The 27,759-nt window shown below is 40.0% G+C and overlaps 1 protein-coding gene across 6 annotated transcripts in view; it reads left to right on the top strand.

Annotated features, from left to right (window-relative positions):
* The window catches only part of BTRC (beta-transducin repeat containing E3 ubiquitin protein ligase), a 115,015-nt gene that overhangs the window by 54,255 nt on the left and 33,001 nt on the right, over positions 1-27,759 (top strand). For all 6 annotated transcript variants that reach the window (XM_063163333.1, XM_063163335.1, XM_063163336.1 and 3 more), the window contains one exon: positions 6,631-6,720. In XM_063163333.1, the coding sequence (XP_063019403.1) occupies positions 6,631-6,720 (90 nt within the window). The remainder of the gene's footprint in view (positions 1-6,630; positions 6,721-27,759) is intronic.

Below are 27,759 nucleotides of genomic sequence, written 5' to 3' on the forward strand. Positions count from 1 at the left end.
TGAACAATGGGCCCAACAAGATGTATCTTGAAAGACTGCGAATAATGCATCCAAGTTAGAACAGCCGGGTCTGATTGGGATGGCCATGGTTATGTCTGCACAGTGGGACAAGAGGGAAGTGAAAGGAGCAGCACAGAAGTCTAACATTACCATGCCTGTATTAAAAAAAAAAAGTAGGAAAAGTAGTCTGATTCATAAGCCAGTGAACTGCAAGAAGACATACTGTATTTCTGCTCTTCTGAGGACAATTTGTTTTCAAGCAGCTACCAGATGGCTAAATACCACATTTTCTTTTTTTTCCCCCCTTCTTTTCTTTAACAAGAGATCTAGTTTGCCTTGCTCTTTGTTTTTGTTTGTTTTAATGCTTTTACATAGCTGAACAGCTCTGTGGTGTTGGGCATTGTGGCATACTCCTTTTTGTGTTTCTCCCCCTTGTGCATTGGTGGATGGGTTTAAAAAAATCTTCAGCTTTAATGTAATTTCGGGTAACAAGCATATTGGACTAAAGCTTTTTGTTTGCATTGTCTTGAGGTTTTTTGTTTTAAGGGCCTTTTTTTTCCATGTTTGTTTTAGGTAAGTCATTTTAATTGTACTGGGTAATTAGAAGGTACACACAGCCAAGGGAGCTTTGTTATGGTAATTGCTCAAGAAAACCCACTCCCCAACTGCCATTGCCGTGTGTTAAGACACGTCTTCCCTCTAGTGGCAATATTAAGGACTCTGGCTTTCACAGTCAGCAAGGTGTAATTGCAATATGACAAACTGTGCTTTAGGGAAAATCCTGTAAATGATCTAGTTTTTTGTTTGGCTAGTCTTTATTTTGTCTTACGACTTGTTGTGGAGACTATCCTTCCCAAGGCTGGGCTAGGGAAGGCAAAAATTTCATCTTAAGAAAATAGTCGAGGTGGATCCTGGGTAATGTCTTACAGCTTGACTTAATTCTAGTCTTCTTTTTAATTACCTCTTTATAAAAACGTTTTTAAATTTGTTAAGATTACTTAATTCTTTCAGAAGAAGCACCTCATTTGAAATAAATAAATAAATTGCATTTATTTTAAGTAGTCCATGTGAAAGACCTTTAAAGGGTAATTAATACAGGTCTCCTAAGACTCTAAATAAGATGAAAGCGATCTTTCCAAATCTGCTGGAGTGATTTGTTTATATAACTTCCCACTTCTGCTGAATTCTTCAGAGTCTAATAACTTTTTTTTCTAACCGTTTGGCAATTTGTGCTTAGCTACAAAAGCCCTTGTTCAAAAAGAACAGTTTAATAATCTTTTCCCTGAAAATGACTTGAAGGGAGGGTATGGGTTTTGTCTTTTTGCTGTGTTTTTATTAGTGTTATCTTTCTCTGATAAATCATGTAATTACTAACTATTGGGGGGGAAATCTTATTGAACTCCTGGGTTGCAGCTTCTATTAAAAAGCAGAGCTTTGTTCAGGGACTGGGGATTCTTGGAATGAATGGCCAAAGAAATGGATTTCAGTTGGTAGAAAAGCTGCACACACATGGAGTTCTGCCTGGGGTTGGGGCTTCAGGCTGGTGCTCAGTGTTCATCCAGAGCTGTGCAGACAAGAGTAGAAATGTTTATGTGTTTGTGTCAAAGAGCAGGATCATACTTTCTTTAAAAAGAAAAATGTAACCAAAGACACTTACCGAATGAGATCGGATGCAGCTCTATCTTTAGTGAACCATAGTCTAGTGCCTCTGTGGCATTTTAAGCCTTTGGCTGAGAGTGAATACAGCTTTGTGGTTCCCCTGCTTCTGACATGATTTGGTGCTCCCATATATTTGTAGGTTTCTTTTTTTTTCTTTCATTAGAGCTTGTTTGGCTATAGGGCTGCTTAACACTCTTCTCAAACGGCTTTTGCAAGGTTAAAGGAATGCAGCTTGGTAACAAGTTTGTGTCATTTTAAATATATACCTTCCAGTAAATAAGGAGGAGTCTTGCAATCAATCCCTTTTAGTGTGTTATATGTTTCACCTGACAACTAAACCCTCTATTGATTAACCATTACTTTGTTAGATAATCTTGTGTCATTGAAGCCACTGTAAAAATTAAACTCTTTATAATGTTTTACCCTAGCAGCAGTGTGAAAATTGAAAACTTGTTCAGAATTATAGCCAGCTTCCACAAAGAGGGTAGTTTTCAACAAACTGGTTTATGTTTGCATGCTTTATATGCAATATAAAAACATATTAAAGCACTCCAACGCAAAGCTATCTGCCTGTAGCGTTGAACCAGGCTAGCATTTCAGAATACTTTTCCTTGATGAAGAAACCTCTTATTTTGATGAAAGGTGAGGAGAAACTTGAACAGTTTTGGAGCAGAGTAGATGAGATATGTAAAAGGGTCAAGCTTTGAAGGCGGACTTGAGAAATATCTTTCTCTAAGGCTTAGTTTTGGCTTTGATTTTCCTGCTTTTCTTCCAGGTGAGTCAGTGTTCCCATAGGCATTGGAACAAATGGAAGGAGGTACTCTTACGTTGCTGAGTAGCATCAGACACCATCAAATGTTTCACCTAACATGAAGGGCTCTGTACTATTACTTGATGATATGACGTTAATTCTGCTTTCACAATTCACTAGTCTGTTCACCGTACCTGTTCACAATAACGATTAGAGTATGAGCAATATCAGATGGAGCCAAATCTCCGTGTCCAGCAGCCATTTTGTGTGTCTCAGTAGCCAGTAACTGCTGCCTGCAAAAACCATTTGGAGACTACCAAAAAGCATTTGGAGACTACCATGTAGCACTGCCTTGACAATATATTCTCCAAGCTTCTTACAACCCGGCCTCATGAGCCTGATGCAGCTTCTTTGTAACATTGGCAGTACATTTCTGTTGAGACCTGTCAAGTAGAGTGACATTACCTCTTTTTCCTCTGGACTTTAAGGGAGAACTAGGTTTTCTGTGTTTTGCTTTCAACCCTTTAAAACATACTGTAGAACATGTGTGTGAATCTTCTTTGCCCTCTTTATGCATTCCACAAGGCTAATTAAGGCATTCTTCTGTGAGAATTTGAAAATAACAAGAACTTTGTAACTTTGAAAAGAGAGTAATGTATGTCAAACTGAAGAGTACTTTATTTTTTATTCTCAAATATGCATCCTTATGTGTTGAATCCACAAAATATGCTCTTCTTAGTTTTCCCTTTTTCCCTTTTACTTCTACTGAGAAACAAAGAGCTGCTGAAGGACTAAATGGTCATCTGGTAATTTGGCACATACATAAATCCTTATGTAATAAAATTACTGTGTAAAAGTTGGCTCTTACTGTAAAAGCATGTTCTTCTCTCCTTCTGTAGTTGAAAAGGTTGGGAAGGAGTTCCTTGGCATGTTTTCAAAGGGCAGAGTGGTGTGTTGATAGCATGAGAATGCCCAGGTCAGTCAGACCCAGAGTCACCTCATCCATAGCCAACTCCAGCACTGTCAGTGGAAAGTGCTGTTGAATGGGAGCAAGGAAGTCTGGCCTCTTTTGGTGCTTCATTGCCCTCCTGTCCCTGCAGCATCTACTGCTGTTGCACTAGGGATGTCTGGAAGATATCTGTGCCAGGCATCTGTGGAGCTGCTGTCCATGAGTTTGTTTAGTCCCTTTTTCCACTTCTGATGATGTTTCTCTGCACAATGTCCTGGGGCAGGAAACACCAGAAGTTCACTGCCAACTGTGTGAAAAAGTGTTTCATTTTATCTTCTTTAAATTTATGCTATACTAGTTCTGTCAAATGTCAGTAGTCCTGGTATTGTGGGATTTGACAAACAAGTTATGCTGGAAGTTCAGTTGGTACTCTTGCTGGAGATGTAATGTGTGGGTGAAAGTAATCAAAATTAAGCAATTCACTAGAATAATTATTTGTATTTGCATTCTGAAATGTATTTAACTTTTGAATAGTGCATAGTGAACTTCTTTCATTCTCAGAAAATGCTGATGTCTGTAGGTTTAGCATTTAGTATTTCACATTTTGTGTTTGGATTGTCTGCTCTTTCCCATTTGTAAATGTGGAGAAAGCCTGTTTCAAGCCCAGCTTTTAAAAAGCTGGCATGCAACCAAGGTTTGTGCATACCTGTCTTGAGAGGAAAAAGACTGACAAGATTTGAGTTCATGGTTCAATTCACAGAGCCACAGACTTCCTTGTTGCTTTCAGTAAATGTTTATGTGGCTGAGCTTTTGATCTGCAAAGTGGAGTTAGTAGTAACTTTCCTCAATCAGGCCTCCTCATAAAACTTAAAGTATGTAGCAGACAAGTTGTGCAGAGATACTGCTTATGGAATTCTAGGAGTTAAATTGCAAGTGAAAAAAAATCAGATTTACAATAAATGGTTTAAATTACACAAATGTGAAAACTGAACAAAGAATCTTACCAACTTTTCATGGTTTTTTGCCTTCACAATCTGGTTGAATTTAACTAATACCATGCCTGTAAAATGAAGTTTGCATGGTATTGTCTGAATGTCAGTGCAAAGCAGATGGTATCGACTTTTGTCTATCAGTTGGGGTGCTATATCCAAGCCCCAGTTTATAGCAGTCTATACCATTCTGATCTTTCTTCTGAGGAGAAAGTTTCATGCATACCAGGATGATGGTTTTATGATGTTGGCAAATATTTGCAAGAGGCAATCAGACTTCTGTTTGCTTGTGGCCTAATCCAGTTTGAATCTGAGCCTCTCCTGCTGAAAGATGCACTTTGTTCATCTGTGCAGCACCTTGAAAGAATCCATGTGTTTGAATCTTTCAGTTTCTCCTTCTGGGTCTAGAGACAGAAATTGCTTGCTGGCTGCTAGTCAAAGCAGATATCAATGTTGTGACATGTGAGGAGAACTGCTGGAGCCAGAATATTCTGCATTCCTGTCTGTCACTGGTTGTTTTCTGGTTAGAGAGCTAGCTGAGAAATTAAACATGAATGCTAAAGCAATGGAGAAGATAGGGCTTCTGTGCTCTCTTTTGTTTCTGTTTTGTGGTGAACTTTAAAGGAGCTCTATAAACAGGTAAGGTGGAAAGGACTGTGATTTCCTAATTTCTCCAAGAATGTTTGTACTGTGCTGGTCCAGTACAGATCCACCCAAGCCACTATACTGATTTCCCATGGTGTGCAGTAAGGAATGTTTCATGAGGATCATAAGAACTTAGGTGAATGTTACAACTCAGTGCCCGTCAGTTGGTGCTTACCTGAGCTGGGGGCTGTTGGGAGCACTGGCTTTGTGGGCACGTCTCCTACTGTTCAACGTAAACTCCTTTTAATCTCTTTGCATCCTTGCCTCTGACATCCTTTGCCATGTGCCCCTCTCCCAGTTTTTGTGTTGCTGCTGACAACATTTTGCAGAGTCAGGCCTCTGGCAGAGGGGCAAGAGAGGGAGATTGTTTTTTGGTTCTTGGCACTGAGGGAATCTGGCTCTGGTGATGGAGCTTTGGGGCAGAGGGAGAAGTTTAGGAGCCTTATATGCCAGTGTTGTCCACAGGTTTTGTAACCTGTTGCAGGTTTGGGGTTGAAGTCATTACAAATCAAGCAAATGGAAATCATAGCAAGCCCTAAAAAAGCCATCTCCAGAGATTGTCAGTGAGTATTACAGGGAGATAACTGACATGCAGCTCACTACAAGTCTTTGTGCATCCTCCCATTAAGGCAATCTTAAAATATAATGAACGTTAGTATGCTTTACTTAGTGCTCTTGAAAATGTTTTTGTAACAAGTTTAATTTCATTATTTTTCAGCATCTTTCTTGAGGTTTCCCCACACAACTTTTTGAGGTGGCAGCATCTTCTCTGTGGTCCACTTTCTACTCTTGAAACAAATCAAGTTGGTGCTTGCTTTTGAGCTGCCACTTTTGCATGGGAGCATTTTTCTGTAAATGGTGGCTGGTGTATTAATCCCACACTGAAGCTCTTAGATGCAAAGGTGCTGGGGGTGAGGAGAAGAGCCTCAGTTAGAAGCTCATGAGTTCTTCAGGCATACTAGTTTAAGCAGCCAAGTCAACCAAATTATTTTAAGCCCGCTTTGTAAGTATTTTTCACACTTCCCTTAAAAGGGTGAGAGACTAGGAGTGATGCAAAGACTCAGAAGTCTGCAGCCCCAACTGGGGGTCACCTGGGCAAGACAGCATTAAAGAAAAAAGACATTCTACTTTAAAAAAATTTAGAAAGCTTTACATAACTGAGAAGATTAAATACAACAATGAAATGTGATCTGCATTTGCTCCCTTCTGATTATAACCTTCCTTGTGTCCTGTGTATTTTACATTTTATATTCTGATGAAGTCGGGTATTTATTCACATTTGATGTATTCTCTGATAACCAGTGTGTAGAAATCACCTGGCTTTAATTATTCCATCATGCAGCATTTTGTGAAAGAACGAAAACTGAGATGAGATTTTTTTCCCATTTTCAAAGGAACAGTGAAGAAAAATCTTTATATTTCCATACTGTAAAATTGTACATGGCTTCTCAGAGAACATGCATGCCCTGAACATAGATTTTTGCTATAAACTAGTTTATTTTGCTTTGAAACATTTACATCTTAGAAAAAGGAAATGTTGTAGAGTTGTAGAGTTAGTGTAGGTTCCTGTGCCAAAAATGTGGTGCCTGAAAGAAAATTGTGTTCTTCTATTCATAACCATTTTAATCTTTCTGCAGACCTACAACAGCTGTGCCAGACTGTGCTTAAACCAGGAAACAGTATGTCTAGGAAGCACTGCTATGAAGACTGAAAATTGTGTGGCCAAAGTAAGTAAGAGAATGGCTTTGGTTTTGAGGGATTTTTAGTAAATTGTTCATTGTTAGTCAACAAAAAGTTCTTGTTAAATATTACCCTTAGGAAAAAATATTTTAAAAAAGAGTAAGTATTTTGGGTAGGCTTTTCTGTCCTTCAGTGTAGGATACTCTTTTGCTGTTTTTCTCTGCTGGAAATGATTACTTGAGTTCTGAGCTATGTGGGATTGAAGGGTTCATTCTGCCATACAAGTAATAGGCTTTTCCAGTGGGATGACCTATGCCAGCCATGTAATTAGCTGTGGCAACTTCAAATGACAAATGTCTAGATATATATTAGAAATGCCGCATGAGAGCTCTGTGTATCATGATTCCCTTTCTTAGCTACCAGAAGGGAGGTGCAAAAAGACTTTTCAATTAGAATACAGTGAACACTGTACTTAAAGGTAAGGGACAAGGGAGATATTGCTGTCAGAATGGTGAGAAAATGAATTTTTGACCTGTCACAGAAAAGTAATTTCTTGACAATTAAGGTAGATGTGATTGGAAAAGATGAGGTGCCATTAGCCACCCTCTTTTCTTAGAATTCAGCATAACTAGAGTAAAACAATGTACAGCTTGGTCTGTTTGTGAACGGAGGATATTTGAACCATGATGATGTGTGCAAAGGCTGCATGAAAGATGCATTTAGTCTTGTGCAAGCTTTGTATTTCCACTGAAAGGAAGTTTAGAATGGGCATGCAGGACAGATCAGTGCATGCAGCCATCTGTTACTGAAACCAGCTGGCATTTTGTTGCTCCTCTGTCACCACAAACCTGACCACTCAAAAGCCTGTTTTCTCTTTCAGTTATTATTCCTTGATCTTCTTGAAGTCCATTTCTTTCATACTTTGATTGGTTGTTAAAGGTGCCTTGTCCCTTCAGGGGCCACTTTTGTACTGACCTTTAAGATAATTTCCCAGCTAAATCTTTGATGGGGTTTTTTGCTGGTGAAATTTGGATGTCCCATTACTTTTGACTCTTGTCAGGGAATTGGCTACCATAGAAGTTTGTAATGGTGCTTGCAGGTGGCTTAGCTCTCATAAACTGTGCTTGACATGCCAGTTACCTTCCACTGGAGAAGCACTTCTGAGAGAAGCTACCAGTCCTGGTACAAAGTTTGATACCAGCATTTCCCTTCTTAACATGACAGGTCTTGCACACTTGCACACTTCCTAAGGTGCTTTATGATGCAGACTAGGTGAAACTCTTCAAGGAGAGCAACTCTGGCTGACTTGTCTCATCACAGAGCATTGTTCCAATGCCATAAAGCAGCTCGCAGCAAGCTCAGGGAGTAAACCCATTCAACCCCATCTGCTCTACGGTGTCCTGTTTGACCTGATTGCCTCACTAAGGAGCAAGAGTGCACAAGAAGTACTGCTAATTTAGGTGGTGCCTCTTTTAAATAAAATCACATACTTTAACAGCTTCATGTCCTAACTAGTATGCTCTCCAAAAGTTATGTTTTCAGCAGGTTTGTGGTGAGAGGTGTGGGTAGGGCTTAAGGCAGGAACATCAAAACGTTGTTTCATGCTGTTGAGGATGAGTTTGAGACTTCATCTTGGAAATAAAAAAGTGTATGTTTTTGAAGTATCATGTCTCTATATTCTGTAGGGCAGTATATGTGTATATATACTCTTGGACAGTCTGCCATCATATAGGTATGGAAAACCATATATAAACATATATATATGCATACATACATGCACATACATGTGTATATTTGTGCATCTATCTATCTATCTATCTATCTATCTATCTATCTATCTATCTATCTATCTATCTATCTATCTATCTATCCATCTATCTCTAAAAAAAAAAAATAAGGACTTTTCTGGGGATATAATTCCTCTAGTACTTGCTTGCCTGGCTCTTGTACTCCTTCCTTTTGCCTATCTACAAACCAAATGAAGTTGGTTTTAAGAAAGCTTGTCTTTCAAATTCCAGAAGTTTCAAAGCATTTCTAAATCCAACTATCTACATGCAGATGGTTCAGTGATGGCATAGGCAAATGGCACAACTCTTAAATGTTTCCTAGCTGAAGGGCTTAAATGGGATTTAGGGGGTCCAGAGGCCTTCTCCCACCACATGCACACAGCAAGTTTTATCCTCCATGATTGATGTATTTTCCAGCCGTGGACTTTGGAGTGTTTTGTCAGGGAGGTGAATACTGGAAGGTGCTGCAGTTTTCATTGTCTGCAGCACTTTTCCAAATCTACAGGGTTCCATTTTTTTTTATTTTTTTTTTTTTTGAACTTGCATTGAAACACAGGAAGGGTTACTTTGGAAATCATTATTTATTTTTTCTGATTCTGCAGTGCAGTATCAGCCCTGACTGGAATCCACTGTCTGCATTATCAGCTGCTTGTCAGATGTGTCAGTCAGTCTGCAAGATGCAATGGTTTTTCTGAAACTAAATTTCTGATTCTGCACCTATTTGCAGAAAAGATAATTGTGTTCTGTTAAGACTGTATTAATGGCATTTGCTGATTGTGTGCTTGACATTTCTAGAAGTTTGTTCAAAGAATGAAATGCAGTTCCCTTGAGGCCACACGTATCAATATTGGGGTATCTTCTCTCAGACTGGAGCGCTGCCCATTTGTTAAACTCTCATGTGAACAAGTGCTTCTGTGCAGGACATCCAGTGTAAACTACCAACCTAACAACTGGCATTTTCCTAAAATAAAAGAGAGAAAAACCAGATACACATATTCAGGTGTGGGAAGCAGCATAGGGCCACAGTATTTTGATCAGTCAAGGAAGTTCGTGTTTGTTAGGAGACCTTGTCTGTCTGGTTTGGCGTACAGTGTCATGCTGACTCTGCAGCCAGGTGCTCAGTGCCTTTTGCAAACCTATGAATTAACTGGCTATATTCACACATTTTAAAATAAAGCTAGAATATAATATTCTTATCAATCTTTGTGTCTTATTCTTAGCCCTTCTTTTCTGGTATTTTTCCTCTGAAACTCCATTGATAGGACTCGGACTTGTTTGGGTAAAAACGAACAAGGAGCATTAGAAATTGTTTCAAGTATGTGCATGTTTGACTGAATAGCTGGGATCTTAAATTAAAAATTATACATTGTGATACATAGATTTCATATGTGTGATCTGTGACATCATTTCTCTTGCATGTGCCAGAGTTTTTCTGTTATTTTTTGGCATCTTTCTGCCCATTGCCTTTTAGTGGTCAACAAATCTGATGTATATTCAAGCTAATGTCTTTTAAAAGGAAATGCAGTCTCTAATTGTGTGTTTTCATGTGTGTATACACACACAGGCGTATATATAGAAACTCCTTCTTTTTGTTTCTTTAGATATCAAAAAATCTCTGCAAGAGGGTTTCTTTTAATGATTCTACTGGTGTGCAACCACAAGTGGACAACTTCCTCAGGAATTGGTGCTAGGTGTTTAAATAAGGTAGAAATGTAGCATGAACCTGGGCTCCAAGGACAGGGTGTTTGATTTTAATGAGGCTTATTGAAATCTGGCCAAATGAGCATCTGTTCCTATTGTTTGTTCCATATTTTGTAAGCCAGTATCTTCAGGCAGATAATGGTGTTGGTGTGTGCTTCATCCTCAATTAGAGAGGGACATAGTGAAAAGTCCCCTGGCATCTGGTATGTCACTAGGATTCTTTTGATGCTCCTGGGTGTGCAAACAAGTTTCTCTTCTGTTCTGTACCCAGGAAACCTTTCTGTGGTGACCTTCACACTTTCTGTTTGATGTGTGGTGGGGGATGCTCTGGTGTATCTCCAGTCTCCTTGGCTGAGTATTTGCTTGGATGGATTGTGTACAGTCCTGTTTTCAACAGAGGTCTTGCCTTTGCACACCTTTATGTGGTGTGTTAGGTCTGAGTTTTGCTGTTTGCTTCAAGTTTGTTAGATTTTGCATTACCCTGGGTCCTAGAAATACCCTTTTGATTCCAAGTGCTTTTTCCTTTCCCAGCAGGAGATTGATGTATAGCTGATCTCAGAGTTCTTCAGTCAATACCCATTTCCTCCATTCATTAGATAGGTCTTACTGTTTGTAAACTCCTGCAGTTGGTTCCAGTTCAGCTGTATCTCCTGTACAAAGGATCGTTCTCAGGTTCATTTTGCACTTTGAATTCTTTCCTACTTGTGCCAGAGACAGGCACCCTATGGCATCCCTGCAAGAGAGCACTCATGAGACACCTTCAAAATGGCATGCAGCACCCCCAGGTTTCTTCTTAGTTCTGGACTCAGCAGCAGCAGCTGGGAGAAGTTCTCTGACTCTGCCATGATCTAAGTAAAATTGGAAGAAGAAAAATATTGTCATGCATACCACCCTTGAAAAATCAGACTTTTGTTTCAGACTAAGCACTGCTTGCTACTCACATAACTGGTCCTACCTTGTTTTTTTAAGGTCCTGGCAAACTAAGGGACTTCTCAGGGTCTTTTAAGCATTTTCTGTCTTTCAGGGAATCTTTGCAGTTCATCATACTTCTAAAGGTGGGACAGAGCTCTAATGTGCTTAATTTTGGTAACACAGAACAGGCCTTGGCACTTCCAGCATGCTATGTGAAATTTCCTTTCAAAGATGCATCTTATTATTTAGCTATAGCTACACATTTACACTCTAGGGTGATTCAGCTAAAGCAAGGAGTGGTGGAAGTAGCTGGTAATTGAAATCTTCTTTCCGTTGTCAGTTCTTTCTGCATCACTACTTTTGAATTTTTAGAACAAACATTGTCTGCACAATAACAACATTAAGTCTGGAATTTTTATATGAATTTAAAGGAGCAGCCACAAGCACTCTTTAATAAAGAAGCGTTTAGGGTTCCAGGCTGGATGTTCCAGTTGGCAGTAGGACAAATTGATCTGAAGATGTCCCTCTTGTACTCTCAAGTCCCTTTATGTCACAGATTGATGGCTCTTTTTTTCCAGTGTGTGTGTCTGCATTTACTTTGCATGAATAGCACTACCAGCTCAGAGTTCTGCTGTGATATACCACTGAGTCAGTGCATCTTCAGATAATGCATAGTTTTCTAATGTTTTTGAAGCCTTTCCAGTCCCTGAGATTGAAATTAGAGCAATTTAATCATGAACAAATATTATTTGACTAGCAACTTTCAGTTTTGAGATATTTGTTCTGCTGTTTTAAGAAGAAAGTATGAAAGTTTCTCTATAATGATGCAGAGGGACTGTCAGTGGATGTGCTTCCAGCCCCAAATCCCTCAATAAAGTGTCCTCTACTGTGTCTTGGATATACCTTTCCCTGGGATGGACAGCAGTGTCTGAGGTTGTTGCAAACTGGATAAACACCACCTGAGCCACTGGCTGATAGAGATGTAAGCATGTCATTTTACCCTTCTGTTGGAGGTATTCTCTCTGTAATGAGAATTGTGTGAATGGCAGGCATTGTAGGGATATTGCTGGGAGTACTTAACATGCAAAAGGTGCTTTGAAAGGGAATTCTCAGACAGCAGAAGTAGAAAATGGCATCGGAGTTTTATCTAAAAGCCTTGCCCTAATGATGATTTTCCTGTCACAAATATGACTGCTTTTATCTTCCTTGCTAGTTCATCTCTCTTTTTTTAGGTCAAGACAATCTTTATGCTTTAGCTTCATCTTGGTCTAATAACCTCTTTGCAAATGATGGAGAAAGAAATGTGATATTCCTGCTCCCCCCACTCCACCCCACCATACACATTCTCCAGATTTTGATAGACTTGTTTTATTTATTTCCAAAATTATATCCGCAGGAAACAAGCTGTTTAAATTCAGATTATGCTGAAGCAAAATGGTCCTGGTATGAGAAGCAACGTGCTGTTTTATGAGCACAGAGTCCCTTTTCTCATAACTGATTGATAGTAAATATTTTCCTGAAGAATTATTGCCAACCATGAACAGTGCAACTGTTTCACTTTTTTTTTCTGTGCTACTTGCTGTACCAGCCATTGTCTGTAATTAAGATCTACAATTCACAATGCAGACGTTTGCACTTCCTCTGGGTCTGAGCTATTTATAAGGCATTTCAGCTGTTCAGAGTTTCTTTTGAGTGTTAAACTATGTGTAAACAGGCTTCTTTAGTCTTCAGTTACGCAAACATTGTGGAGTGGTTGTCATTTCTGCTTCTCTTACCACCCATGTCAATGAAACCACAAATTAAAAAAGAATTACACTTGGGGTTTTTTTTAATGCAACAGAGACTTTGAAGAAATAGCAATATAAAAGCTAACTCATACATTGCTTTGTAGCTGAGGGTCTCTTAAGCATATTATGGAGATCAGTTCTCACAGCTCTGCGGTAAGGATGGTCAGGCAGGGGAGAGGCAAAATCTTGATATGAAGAATCATTTTCAAAGTTTGGTCAACTCAATGGAGATGTTTCTACATTTTGGACTCCATGGTTTGGAATCTTGATAAAGCAAATTGCATTACATTTCGGATTGAGTTCAGTAAATACTAGAAGGTCCCCCCACAGATGTTAGAAACTTCATCTCATGTTTGAGGGGTGTCAAGGAAGAGTTTTCTTGTGGTGATGGCAGTCAAGCTGGAGCGAGTTACTTGCGGAGGGTCTGCAGCCTCCATCCTTGGAGGTTTACAAGACCAGGCTAAATGAAACCATGAGTTCCTTGATCTGACTTCATACAGCGCCTTGCTTTGAGCAGGAGGCTGAGCTGGACAACTGCAGGGGTCTCTTCTAAATGAAACCATCTTGGAATCCTCAGTGTACAGACAGTGAAGCTGTAATAGAAGTCTTGTAAAATGTAGAACTTGACCTGGCATCCTTAGTCAAAATTCCTCTGCGAATGTATTATGTGTAGGAACACATGCTGTTGTTCCTTGCTGTGTTTGCTGTTTTGGTGATGGGTACTCTGCATAAAGAATTACAGCCTTGAGGTCTTCATTCCAGATCTGTCACATCAAGCTTCTAAGAAGTGTTTGCCAGGATAAGTGTTACAACCAAACTGGACTTGCATTTACAAAGTACTTTAGGATCCTTCATGCTGGAAATGTGAGACAGTTTGGGATCCAAGTCATAGGTGGCTTTGGTGATAAATGGTGGCAGACATGGGAAGCATTGCTTTTTAAGAGTGCTGCAGTGACAGCACCCTCAGATGGTACAGAATACATGACATTAGATGTATTTTTAGTATTTTTCAAATACAAGAATTAAAAAAGTTGTTTGAAAATATGTCCAATTCTTCTGCTAAAGCTTGTGGTATGAAATGCTGTAATAGCAGTTTCCTAGTGTAGCCCACTGCAGGGAAGCCACTGATGTGGCCAAGTATCACATTTCAGAAGGCAGAGTGAGTTCTGAGTTGAGCCTAGCAAGAGAGCACCCAAAAATGAGGCTGTTTTGGTAGCGTGACGGGGATTAAGGTGGGCTGGGCTCCAACATCTTGGCTTTTGGGAGCGGGCAGGGGAGGGAGGCAGCGAGGAGCGGGTTCATGGCGAGGCGCGCACTGCAGCACTGCCCAGTGGTGCATGCCGGATCACCCGCACGCAGAGATCACATGGCTCCTCCAAAAGTCAAACGATCAATTCGCCTCGTTTTGGCTCTGTACTTAATGCACAAACAGTGCGATCTGCAGGGCTGTAATTGCATTGTTAGGGCCAAGGAACAAGCCTGTGCCTTTTCAGCAGACAGCTGGCAGGGAAAGAGGCATGTTGTTAGGAAAGAGAGAGGCAAGGCAAATAAAATTACTGCTAACGCTCAGAGATCGGCAGGAGTCCTACTTGCCTAATCTTACCGGTGGGAGCAAGCGGCTGTTGTAATCCAATTATAGCAGCATAAGCAATTTGTTAGACACTCCGCATAATGTAACAATTTCCCAATAAACTCTGACTTGTAATAACGTCGGCAAGAGCCCACATAAATCTGCCCGAATGGTGGGGGCTGGAGTGTTCGGCTGGGGGCTTGTAATTTGTGCCATCAGCACGTTTTGTGGAGTGTGGTGTGGTGCAGTCTTTCAGTGCAGGAATTTTAAGAGGAAAAGCATGGCACGCCCCTCCAAGAGATCTCCATTAGCAAGGGTCAAAAGAGATGCCAAACAAAGCTAGGAGGTGGCTTTTCTAAGAGGGAGGAAAAACCAAACCCCAAATGCATGGCCATAGCTGATGAGGATTTAAAAATATTAAAAAGCAGTAATGAAAATTGTAGTATTTTAAATTACATCAGAGGGAGGAGGGGGAACTAGAATTACCTCTGTTTTGGAGGCGGGGGGAGGAGAATACCCTTCTTCATATTTAAGCCATTTAAATATTTAAAAAGAAGCTCAAATCTTGAAAAGGATGCTCTGTGCTTACAAGACAGAGAAACCACAGATGCTGTCCCAAGCAATTCATAATCGACAAAGGAAAAAATTAAACCTTTTCTACTATCCAGTTACTCTCCCGTTGTCTTTCTTGCAGCTCCTAGCTGGCTTCATGCATATTGGCACAGCATCTTGATGATGCATCTGAGAGATAAAACGTAGGTCTAGAACCATTCACTTTGAGTGTACCCCAGTGAATTTAACTTTTTTGGCACAATGATGAATGTCCCCTCTGGTTCATGCAGATCTACACAAAGAACTAATCTAATTTAGATATTATTTAAAAGTAAAATCAGTCTGCTGTGCTCTGCCTGTCACTCTTGGAGTACATTGCCAGTTAGAGCATCGTAGACACCAGTTAAGGGTTTATGTTTAGCAAGATTTAAGGTATCATATTTCTGTTAATCCCATTATTTAGCATTTCCCTTTGCTAAGATGCAGATAGGCAGCAAGCAAAATAATGTAGCACCCTTTATATACAGCATAGGGACAGTGAGAGGTCCAGAATTTTCAGTGTTTTTTAAACAGTGCTGTGGTGTAAAATTTCCTGACTTCATACTGCTAACAATACTTTATTCATTTCTTAGCTCTGGGATCCTGTGAGGCTTTAGTGTGGAGTGACATTTCTGAATGTGTTCCCAAATTGTGGCTGCATAACGCCTTTGCATAGGATAAAAAGTAGTTCCCAGCCATACAAAAGAGTTTCTCTTATTTGGACCTTCTTCTCTCAGACCCTGTGTTTTGATGCTGGGCTATGCAGGTTCCTTTGCTTAGCCAAAAAAAACCCTACAGAAAACTAAACCCAATACTAAATCACTGACCTTGTACATACAGCTCATACAATCATGCCTGTACCATGTCTGCCTTTATGGTAGTACTGTATTTTGTGTGATTATGGGGTGTATTTACATATTCACCTGCCATACTAGTCCTGAGATGATTTTTATTTAAACTGTAGAAGAGTAGCTGAGACGTGCGCGCAGGCTGCCGTGCAGATAATGCTGCATATTTTGCCCTTCTTTATGTGGAAGTCAAGCTTCCATTGTTCTTAATCTTTGTTGTCTGCCAGCGTATCAAGATAACAGGCTGAGACAGCGAGCATTTCCAAAACTATCCTAATAAATATTTTCTTGCTACATAAGTGCACCTTAAAAAGTGTGTTTAAAGGGGACAGGTATTATCTTAGTTTACCGAAGCTGAATCAATAAACTGCAGTGCTTCTAATAAAGCCACTCAGTGTCTGGGTTTAACTAATGGCTGATTTTCACGGCTTTGACAGTGAGCTGTGTGCGTTATTTTCTCCTGATATTGTAAAAATAATGAGAGCAAATTAGAACAATCAGTTTACCCCGATAGCTGCTGATTGGAGGTGATGGGCAATATGGCAGCGGGTAATCCATCTTCGGGCTCCTGTCACATTAACTTCAGCAGTGTGGAAAAGATCAGGCGGAGCGAGTGGGAATCCTGCCCAATCAGAAAGCTGAAATTAATGAGAAGAGCATTGTTCTGTGATCAACCTTTTAATTAGCAAGAGTGGAGATGGAGGGAGTGATGAAGCTGGCAGCACAGCTGCACAATGTTGGGCATGTTTTCGGCGAGGGGGAGGAAAAACATGGGTTTTAAATTACCCCTTCTGTGCTCCCTGTACACCAGCAGTGTGTCTTCATTCTAACCCCCTTAAAAGATCTTAATAAACAGCCACATCCAGGTTAATATTGCAAACGTGGCTGTTACTAATGAGTAGTTTCGAAGTAGGTCGTTTCAGGGGTCATTTAGGAAAATGTTGATCACTGTTTACAAAAACGAGAGAGAGAGATGAGAGAGACAGGGTCTGGTGTTAAAGTTTCACTGCATCAAGGAAAGAAGAGGAGGGAGATGGATAAAATTAGAGTAAGGGACTGCCTGTTTTAATACTCCTCTCCTTATTTAGTATATGTTTGAAATAAGATTCCTCAGCATATATTTGAAACAAGACTCCTCAGTTAAAAATACTGTGTGCCATGTGGCTTTCAGTAGCAAAAAAAGAGGAGACATCAAATACTGGGTTGATTTCCTAATGCTCCTTTTTGTTGTTTTTTCTTCTAATGTGGTTTTTTGCCCCAGTATTTTTTGTTTATTCACTTAACAACAAGAAATTATAATTAAATATATTTGACTGCTGTAATTGCTAAAATTGACTTGATTTTTTTTCCTGGTGGTTTGAGAAAATCACAGTTTTCTCAAGTGCATTCTAAAAACAGATACTGGAGTTAATGGCTGTCAGTCCTGAATACCAGTCTTAGGGAAATCTTTATTTTTGTAAAGGGAGAAAAATAATCTGGAGGGGGAAAAGTGATATTACAGAGCAATTTCTGGAAAGGAAAATAAGAAATGTTAGAAAATAATATTTATGTTTACAGTGGGAATGCAGCTCCTTCTGATTACCACAGTTCCTGTTTTTCCTTCCTTGCTCTCTGTATCGTTGTTTTCAGACAATTCTTTTCTCCTTCCCCGCAATACCAGAAGAAGTTGTGGTAGAAGAGTGAGGCTCCATCACACCGTGCACAGCGACTGCGCTGCTTTCCTTTCATTTTTCCAGTCAGAACACAGGCTCTCTTTATTTTGAGGTATTCCACTTTGTGATGCTGAACAGCAAATGAACTCTTGTCAGTTTGCAGGCGGAGGCAGAAGCCGGCGCCCTGCGCGCAGCGAGCCGTACGGGCTGGGTGGGTGAGTTCTGACTCACTCCCACCGGCAGCTCCGTGCTGCCTGCTTTGGGTGGGCAGCACGGAGCTGGGGAGGAAAGCTGCTCTGGGTGAGCTGGGCTCCTTTGAGGTTCACTTCCAGGAGATCTCACCATCTTTGCTTACTGTAGTATTTGGGATATTCCAAGTTTTGTAAGAGCTATGTAATCTTTTCTTCTCAGCCCTCTTTATAAAATCAGGGCTTTGTATAAGTTTGGTGGTATCCACATAGCTTTGATAAGCCAAAAGGCACTGCATCTCCACACAGAAGTTAACCTGGTAAAACAGACTTTTTGTGCTATCTAACCAGTTGTATTTCTAATATAATAATGAGTGGGGCTTGCAGTTCTGCTTGTAAAGGTTGTCTTAATATTTTCATTTGTAAGAAACAGTTCCAATTTTCTATAACTTTTTCACTATTTAACCCTTCAAAGTAACATTTTGTTTCAGCCTCCCACTCCCTGCAGCCTAAGGCAGAAAAAAAATTTGGCGTGTGGGATGAACTGTATTCACTTAACAAACAGCTGTTCAATATTTTATTTTATTCGTATTGCTTGTTCTGTGCCCCAGGCTGTATTTATTGCATGCCTTTCAAGTCCTGGTCAGAATATGGAAATAGGGACTGCCTCCTGGGGGTTTCCCCTACACTTTCAGTGCTTCACAAACCTTAATTAATCCTTCCAGTGTTTCGTGGGGGAAGTGTTGGAGTCACAGCATCCCTTTTTTGCAGAGAAGTTCAGAAGTTATTTTAACAACTGAAATTTAGGAAGGAAATAGTTTATTTGTAGTAAGCAATGAGGTCTCACAGGAGGAATATTTGATTAGGAATTATAACACCAGATTTTGAGATATCTTTTGTCTTTGCCATATTCTGCTTTTCTGTCTCAGTTCTTTCATCTGTAGAAGGATAATGCTGCTTAACATTTCCTCATTAGACTTTTGGGAATCTAGAAATGTATCAGTTGAAGCATTTTTTTGTATTTAAACACTGTTTTTGTTTATATGCACCTCATGTTGATTTGGGCTCTGTTGTTTTGGCATCTTCTCTCATCCCAGGACCACGTACATTTTTAAGGGCTGTGTTAGGCATACATCTTGGGAAAGATGCACTTACCAATGGTTACATTCTAATGGCAGTCAAATACGATCCTTGTGGGAGGCAAGGGGAAAGTCAAAGAGAAAGTGGACAGTTACTAAGCCAAACATTCTTGTGGCATAAAACACCAAAAGCTCTCAACGCCTCCTGTTCTCCTTTAATAAAACTCAAGACCCAGTAAATTATTCCACAGCTGCTTAAATCAGTTTGACAGCTTCCAAAGAGATTCCCCAGTGGGCGGAAACCAAGTGGTAAATTCTTGCCCCAAAGTAATCATACTGCAGGAGAATAACTGGAAAGATGCAATGTGTTGCAGAATCCACCTTAAGTATGGAGCTTACCACCGTGACTCTGTAATGGGATGTCCCAACATGGGGTATAATATCATAAATACTCTAAATATGCCATTTGTGAACTAATAGGCAGCCTTGGGATTGTTAATGTTTGTATATATGTTAAAATGAACGTAGAGCAAATATTAATTCTTTTTTAACCTAGTAAAATAATTCATTCTAGCTCTTGGCTAGGTTTTGCAAATGTATGTTTTTATCAGGGGTTAATTTCTTGGTTGGGTCTATCTTTTACGTCATCCAATTATAATTTCATTCTTTGCTCTCTGAGGTCTAGCAAACTGTCTACTAGCTGTTAACAGAATATCAGCGACATTTTTTTAAATTCCTCTATTTTTAAAATTTTCTATAAAAACTGTGTTAAACAGAATTACAATTTTCAGACTCAATTTAGCCTGATTTTTGCACATTGAAAAATAACAGCAAATTTCATATATCAAAAGGTTTTGTATGTTTTTTGTAGCTATATTAGTAATACCCTTCTTTATACTCTTTTACATATAGTAATACTCTTCCACAGAAATCCTTCTTTTCTTAATGCAGTAGTATTTATTCTAGGTGAAACACTTTAAAATTTGAGATTCAAAATTTTCATTTGATTTTAACTGTCCCTTCTCATAAGAGCAGTATGAGTCAATGTGTGATATAGTAATTTTATTTCTTGAGTAGTCAAACATAGTATCTGTTCTATAAAGAGTAAGTATGTTAAACTCATTTTATTAATAGCTTTAAAACACAAGGATAACATTTACTTTGAGAGAAATAACTTTCTAAACTTAAGGGTTTTTTTGTTAGCTAAACAGTTACTTATAAACTGTTCCAGAATGTAATTTATCTTTAAAGCAATTATAAAACCTTAGCTGTACTAATGAAATTAATGCATATTTTAAAGTGCTAGTTCCTGAAATAGTCTTGTAATTCCCATGAAGATGTGTCAGAGAAATGTGAATTTATGCATTACATAGATAAGTTATCAGTTGGGAAATGGGGGCATAACTGTTGATTCTGCAGTCTCATATCCTACAGTAATGCTCAATAGAGTAAAGGAGTTCTCACAGGACAACCTGATGTTTACTTCCAAATATGTAATTCTCGTAGGACAGTGTTCTTGTAGGACAGCAGTTCTCATAGGACAACCTGATATTTACTTCCAAATACGTGATTACCTTTATTACTGGGCACTTGTTACTATAGTAGCTTCTTTGGATCAAGTACTGACAGGTGGAACCCCTTCAAATATGAAAAATCAGATCAACACACTTCAAATTCTGTCCTCAGGTGGAGACACATTTTCTTTCAGAGCTTCCTGATACTGCACTAAAGAACTTTTCATCTTATGTGGGACCTCAAGTGACTCAAGTGTGTGTGGAGGTCAGACACTTGCCTCCATCTCCATTCTCTCAAAGTAAATCACTATCAGCTGTCTGGAGAGGTTTTGATGGTTGTAAGAGTTGATTTGGAGTCATACTGGGATCCAGCTGGCACCTGAGTTTTTGCTCTTTGCAATCTCAGGAGTTTTCAGATAGCCACTGCAGTCTATACCCACATAACTGATCAGTTAAAGGCACGAGACAGTAACAAATTGAAATAAACCATGTAACTTTTCTTCTAATTGTGAAAGCAATAGACAATTGGCCCTGGAGAAAATGGAGTTCATAGTTGCAGCATCTTGCTGCCCAGCAGATCGTGGCCTGATCTTCCCAGTAAGTGACTTGAAGGCAACTCCTCCAGTAGAAGTGCCTCCATATCAGGATCTCTAAGGTCACTTGCATTACTCACATCTGGATCTTCATCTGACATCCAGATATCACATAAATGAAGAACTTAAAGGTTTGTCCCAGATCCTGTGAGAGTTTACCTGGGGGCAGTGAAGGTAGGAAAAGAGATATTCTCTGTTCCCATGAAATACATTTTTTATAAATGTATCAGACACCATGAGGGATATCCTCTGTAAACCAGTGACAAACACAGTGAATATGGCCTCAGGGCAATCTGAAGTTACCTGGGAGTTTCCTAGAGGCAAGATTGATGGATAAAACCTCACAAGAATAGGTGCTATTCCTGTGTGTCATGTGCAACTCAGCAGTTCAGCACATGGTGGAAAGGTGTAGGTTGTACATTCCATAAATCTCAGATAGGCTCAAGCTCACTGGGCACTTGCCAGACTGAAAATTGACAGCTCTTGCAGTCATTAATGAGAGGAATGAAGCCCCATCTTTGTGTATTAACGAAGTGGAGTGCACAGTCCTGTCAATGTTCTCATTCAAAGTCAGTTTGCTCAGCTGACAATCAGCAAGTTTGCATCTGTGCCTTTTCAGGTTTGCTCTGAGCTGTGAATGATGAATGTCTCTTGCAAAACAAGACATTACCAGCCTTGTTACACCAGAAGGGCTGGAAGGAGGATCCAGGGAACTACAGGCACCAAGTCTGACCTTGGTGCTGGGGAAGGTCATGGAACAGATCATCTTCAGTGCCATCGCGGGGCACATATGGGACTAACAGGTGATCAAGTCCAGTCAATGTGGGCTGTGAGGGGCAAGTCCTGCTTGTCCAGCCTGATCTGTGGTAAGGGAAGGGCTGTGAATGTATCTACCTAGACTTCAGTAAAGCCTTTGATGTCATGTCCTGCAGCATTTTCATGGAGAAGCTGGCCAAGCCCAAAGAGTGGTGGTGAATGGAGTCAGATGCAGCTGGTCACCAGTTACCAGTAGTGCTCCCCAGGGCTCAGTATTGGGGCCAGTTCTGTTTAGTATCTCTATAAACAATATGGACAAGGGGATCGAGTGTATCCTCAGTAAATTTACAGATGACACTTAATTGGGTGGAGTGTTGGTCTTCTTGAAGGTAGGAAGGCTCTGCAGAGGGATCTCTGGATCTCTGACTGGCTGGGTCAATGTACCAAGGCCAACTATGAGAATCAGGAAATTGAAGTGCCAGGTCCTGTACCTGGATCACAACAACCCCACACAGAGCTGCAGGCTGGGGCAGCATGGCTGAAAACTGCCCTGCAGAAAAGGAGCTGTGGGTATTGGTCAACAGCAGCTGATCATGAGCCAGCAGTTGCCCAGGTGGCCAGGAAGGCCAGTGGTATCCTGGCTTGTATCAGAAGTAGTGTGGTTGGCAGGACCAGGACACTGATCATCCCCCTGTACTCAGAACTGGTGAGACTGCACCTCAAATTCCAAGTTTTGGACCCCTTACTGCAAGAAAAATATTGAGGTGCTGGAGTGAGTCCAGAGAAGGGCAACAGAGCTAATGAAGGGTCTGGAGCACAAGTGCTGTGAGGAGTGGCTGAGGGAGCTGGGGATGTTTAGCCTGGACAAAAGGAATCTCAGAGGCACCTTATTGTTCTCTACAGCTGCCTGAGAGGAGGGTGTAAAAAAGTGAGAGTCACCCTCTCCTCCCAAGTAACAAGCAACAGGACAAGAGGAAATGGCCTCGAGTTGTGCAGGGAAGATTTAGATTGGCTATTATAAAAACATTTTTCACAGAAAGTTTTATGGAGCACTTGAAGCTGCCCAGGGAAGCTGAGTCACAGACCTGGAGGTATTCAAAAGGCTTGTATATGTGGCATTTAGTTTAGTGGTGGACTTGGCAATATTAACAGATAGACTTGATGGTCTTGGAGGTATTTTCCAACCTCCATGACTCTATGATTCCACCTTCTGGGACCTTGCAGGTCACTGGTTCCAGCCTCTTGTCTTGTAGATACTACTTTGTCCCTTTAGTGAACTTACTTAGTTACTACAGTCAGTTAAGGTCTGGTCTGCAGTCTTTTTTTCCACTGTTTCCATCAGAAAATTTTTCCAGGACCCAGTTGTTCTAATAACTGGAAATCCCCAGCTAGAGTTTCCAAGCTACTTCATTCATGGAGAGATTGTACCACTGGTTCTTTGTTTCTTCCTTTTTTTTTTAATAGTTCTTGTTCCATTTTTGATGTTTATCCACATATAGTTTTAGAGAGCTGTCATACCCGCTTTGTTTTATTAGGACAAATTGAATGGTCCTTAGGGAGTTGTATGATTTAAGAAATGGAAGAGAAAATATGTTTGAGTATTTGTGGGGTTGAGGACTTTGTTTTCTAGGAAGAATTTATTTATGTTTACTTTTCTGATCACTCTCTCTTAGGCAAAAGTTGTCACATTATTGCTCTGACCTGTACTTCAGGTATTGACAGGCTTACATACATGTAAAGATTTAATCCTTCTGGCTGATGCAATGACACAGCCTGCATCCTTCTAAAAGGAAGAGTGAGCTTGGACTAATCACTGCATCCTTCAACTTGTTATTGTCAGGTATCATGGTCTCTTGATTTTCCTGGAATATTGTTCTGCCCTGTGCAGTACTCAGCAAATACTACTGCTTGACTGGAATACAGAATCATCAGTAGTCACTGCCACTAATTGGCAGATTTTAAAATTTATCGTTTTCTCGGAGGGAACTTGTAATGGGAAATAACTCATGTTGTGCAGTAAAAGCAACTGTTCCATATTTTCCTTCATGTATATTTAACACAATCTGTAATTTACAAAAATAGATTTGAATTAGTCTGCCTGTGGAAGCTCATACCTAAGATAACTTCAGCAAGGCAGGCCTTGTTGCTTGTAACCGATGGCTTCGTTGAGGCTGCAGCTTGGAGGGAGACAGCAGTAGTCACTGTATGCATTGCTGAGCCTTACTGTTGAGGAAAACTAAAAATGAGCAGCAAAGTAGTTGTGTTCACAGTCCTGAAAATAGTATTCTAAGTGGCTGCATTTTTTTTAATTTTACCATAATAATGAATCTTGTCAGGCAAGTAGTCCTTACCTGCTCGACTCGTAATTAGGCTGTTTGCCTGTGCTCAGCAGGCAAAGTTGCCTTCATGATGCCCTGAATTTGTGAAATACAATTGGTCTATACTAAATGTGTGTGCACAGGTTCAGATTCAACTGTCTTCTCATAATATTAAAGTCTTAATATCTCCTGTTGCTGCTCAACACATGATGAAACCTTTGTAGCAGCGACAACAAACTGAGAATTCAGTTAAAACAAGACTAAAATATTTCAGCATTGTTTTTTTCTGATCTCACTTCTCTCACTTTAAACAACTGCTTTTGTTTAGACTAACGTTCATTTAGAAGAAAATAAAAGTGAAAACCACTTAACAACTATACTACAAAAAATTAGATGGTTAATTAACTAAGACTTGTAATTTCTCAGCAAAGAAAGCTCCCTCTCTGACAAGTAAACCTTCCTTATACGTCTTTGATTGTAGGTAATAAAAATGTTCTTAATTAATGCCAATTATGCACATTTGTTGTTTTCTTTCAAGTCACTGTATTCTAGAAAATTGTGTGAACTACAGAGCTGAATCAGGTTGTTCCCTGCCATGTTGATTTAGATCTGTCAGGCATATTCTGGATCATAATTTGTAATCCCAAATAGTTCTGAGGTGGGTTGTAATGGGAGTATTTCAAGGTTCAATTTAGAAGACTGCAGATGATTAGACTTCACAGGCAGTTAATTAATTGTAAAACCTGAGTTTTGAAACCGGTTCAGGTTGTAAGTGAAGATCTGTTTGGAATTTAATAATTTGTGGAGAGTATTGACTGAAGTTCCTAGAGAACACAAGCATCATAAAAAAGTCGATAGTTTTTGAAATTTTTTTAATAGTTGGACGGATGTAACTGAAAGTCAGTATTGGATGTCTGAACAGATGAATTCTGCTTGCTCTCAGATTGTAAAGCCAGAGGGCAGGTATATCTGCAGTACTCTTGAAGAACCCGGTCTTTAGTGGCTGCAAAAAATGAACAGCAAAGGCTTGTGAATCCTACAGTTGGAAAGTTATTAAAAAATAATTGTCTATACAGCATCTTTTTAAAAGACTTCCAGATTTTGCTTATGATAAATTGAATACATCAACATCTGACAATTGTAACTATCCAAAAGCCTGTTAAGTGTATAGGAACTCTGATAGAGAGGTTAGAAATACAGAGTCACTTAGGTTGAAAAAGACCTTAGGAGGTCCAGTCTTCTGCTCACATCAGAATAGTCAATATTGAATTTATAACTCCCAAGTAAGCTCCACTGCCAGGAACCTGCTTCTCCTGGGTTTTGCATCTTCAGAACATCTACCTGCAATCTGAGGTCTCAAACTGCACCAAGAAATGAAGCCAGCACCTGCTTTGCATAAGAAGGGCTACATTTTGCCCTAGCTGTTGCCTGCCTATATCTCCTAAGATAGCACCAAGGACCCACATCAAGTTATGTAGCCTTGAAGTAACAAATACACAAAGCCAGCTGCAAGCTGTTTTCCTAAAAGGAAGGGAAATATATTGCTGCTAATATACAGAAGTGATCACAGATCTGAAAAGTTTCAGTACTTGGTTGCTGTGGGGGAACTGCTGCTGCTGCCTTCCTGCTGCGTGGTCAGCACCACCTTTTACCTGTCTCATTCAGACCTAAGCCACAGCTCTGTCAGGTGGGGGGAGAACAGATGGGTTGTGGTGTCAGCCCAAGAGACACCCAGCTGAAGGTCAGCAGCCCAACCAACAGATCTGCAACTACAGAGATCTTGCTTTCACTTGAGATGTCCTTTCACTGCTGCTGGACAGGTCAGATGTCACACTATAATCCTTTCCTGCCACATGCAGGAGGTGTGGGGAGAGAGAAGTTGTTGCCAGTGCTTTTCTCCAAGTCCTCTTAAGGGGATAAAAGGAATGGGCTTGGATGCCATCTGTACTGCAGAAGGAAGGTCTGTGTGTCAGGATTTGGGTGCAGCAGCAGGACTGTGTACAGAGTTCGGGCCCAAAATGGCAAGGACAGCTGACAGATGGGGCTGAGGGACATCGGCAGGCAATGTTGGGAAGTTTTGGTCAGGTGCTTCTGTCATCTACTCGGGTCTAGTTACTTCTAGTCTTTCGTATTGGACTTGTCAGAGACATAAAAACGTAGCTGTGGATAGCCTAGCACATCCTACTGTATTTCCTCATCTCTGTCACATACAAATATTAAAATCACAAACTTCTAAACCCAGGCGATGTTCTGAAGTCCCCCTGTGGTTACACATCAGAATTGCTGTGATGACTAAAGAAACTCACCTAAAGCATATGCTCCCTAGGGCACTTACCTTCGGGGTGTGAGTTGTTGCCGTGTCTGTATTGATTTTGGAGTGGTAGCTGGGTGTTTCAGTTTGAGAAAGCTCAATGTGAATTTTTTCATAACACTCGCCTTTTGGTTCTGCTTTGGAAGGCTGTGGAAACAATTAGTACTGCTGCATTTTCTCTAACTGCTGAAGTGAGACCATGCCTTTACTAATGAATCTGTTTTCTTTAGCTTTCACATGACAGATTTGTTTGCTGACACTTGAGAGAAAGTTTACACTTGTATGGTGTGGTGTCACTTTGTGACATTGCCCTCAATCAGCACCTTTGGTGCTGGGGCTTCGTTCCCAGCATTAAGCAGTGCTTTGTCTTTGTGTGTAGTGTGTTGGGACACATCTATTTAACTGATAGACTTGTGAAATGGAGTGGCTTGCCTATGGCAGCACAGGAAGGGAGTGGGAGAGTTAGGAATAAAACTCAAAAGACTTGCCTCCCATTTCCCTTTCTCATTTTTACATTTGCTCTGCCAGCTTTCAGTTTATCAAGAATTAATAAGTAATAACCTATGATTGAAAAGGCCTGACACTCTTTCTGTTGTGAGATGTTTCTCTGTCCTCAGCATTGTGCAGAGCTCAGAATTGTTGCACCTTTTTAGCTTTACTTAAGTGGCATTATTCAATATTTAATGTGAAATAGAAATGCTTTATTCTCAACTGCAGTCAGCTGCATTGGGATGTTCGTCAGCCAAAAGGAGGTGAGGTAGTAGGACTTTTTGATGCCATGAAAATTGAAAATTTTCGACAACTTTTTCATTTAGTTTCTTGCTGCATCTCACATTGTATACACAGCTAACATGATAATCCTTCAGCTTGTCCTAAATTACATTTTAAAATAGAGATCAGTTAATTGCAGCAATCTGAATATTTTTAATCAGTTGTAGAGGGAATTTTTAATGACACTTGTTTCTCTTGAATTTCAGATAAACTAGTGGATGTGTTCTTAATTATGCATGTGACAAAAAAGTAAATCAAGTAAAAACTACAAACAACACTACCCAAGACTGCTTTGAGTGAGATCAGATAGTTACAGCTTAGCATCTATGGCTCTTCTGTGTGGAGAGTGCTAGAGGGAGCTCTAACCCCTCGATCGAGGAACAGGCTGTCAATGGTGCATCTCGGAGTTTGGGCTGTGGCAGGAAACGTCGACTTTTTTTACATTTTAATTTTATTTTGTAGCAGGAAGTTGCATATGGTTTTTCCAGTCATGAGCCCAGATTGCTCTTCCTAGATGAGAAGATGCAAATAATATGTTTGTGAGTGTACTATTGTTAGATTTAGTACAGCTATTGTGAGCTACCTGAAAATACAGAAAACAAGTGAGAGATATCAATGAGATGTTTAGCAAATAGAGAGTGCTAAAGTCTAATGATCTTTTCCTTTCACAAAGGACAAAAAATTCTCACCATAGAAGACCTAATGGTA

The sequence above is a fragment of the Melospiza melodia genome, chromosome 9 (genome assembly GCF_035770615.1).
Source record: "Melospiza melodia melodia isolate bMelMel2 chromosome 9, bMelMel2.pri, whole genome shotgun sequence".
Classification (NCBI taxonomy): domain Eukaryota; kingdom Metazoa; phylum Chordata; class Aves; order Passeriformes; family Passerellidae; genus Melospiza; species Melospiza melodia.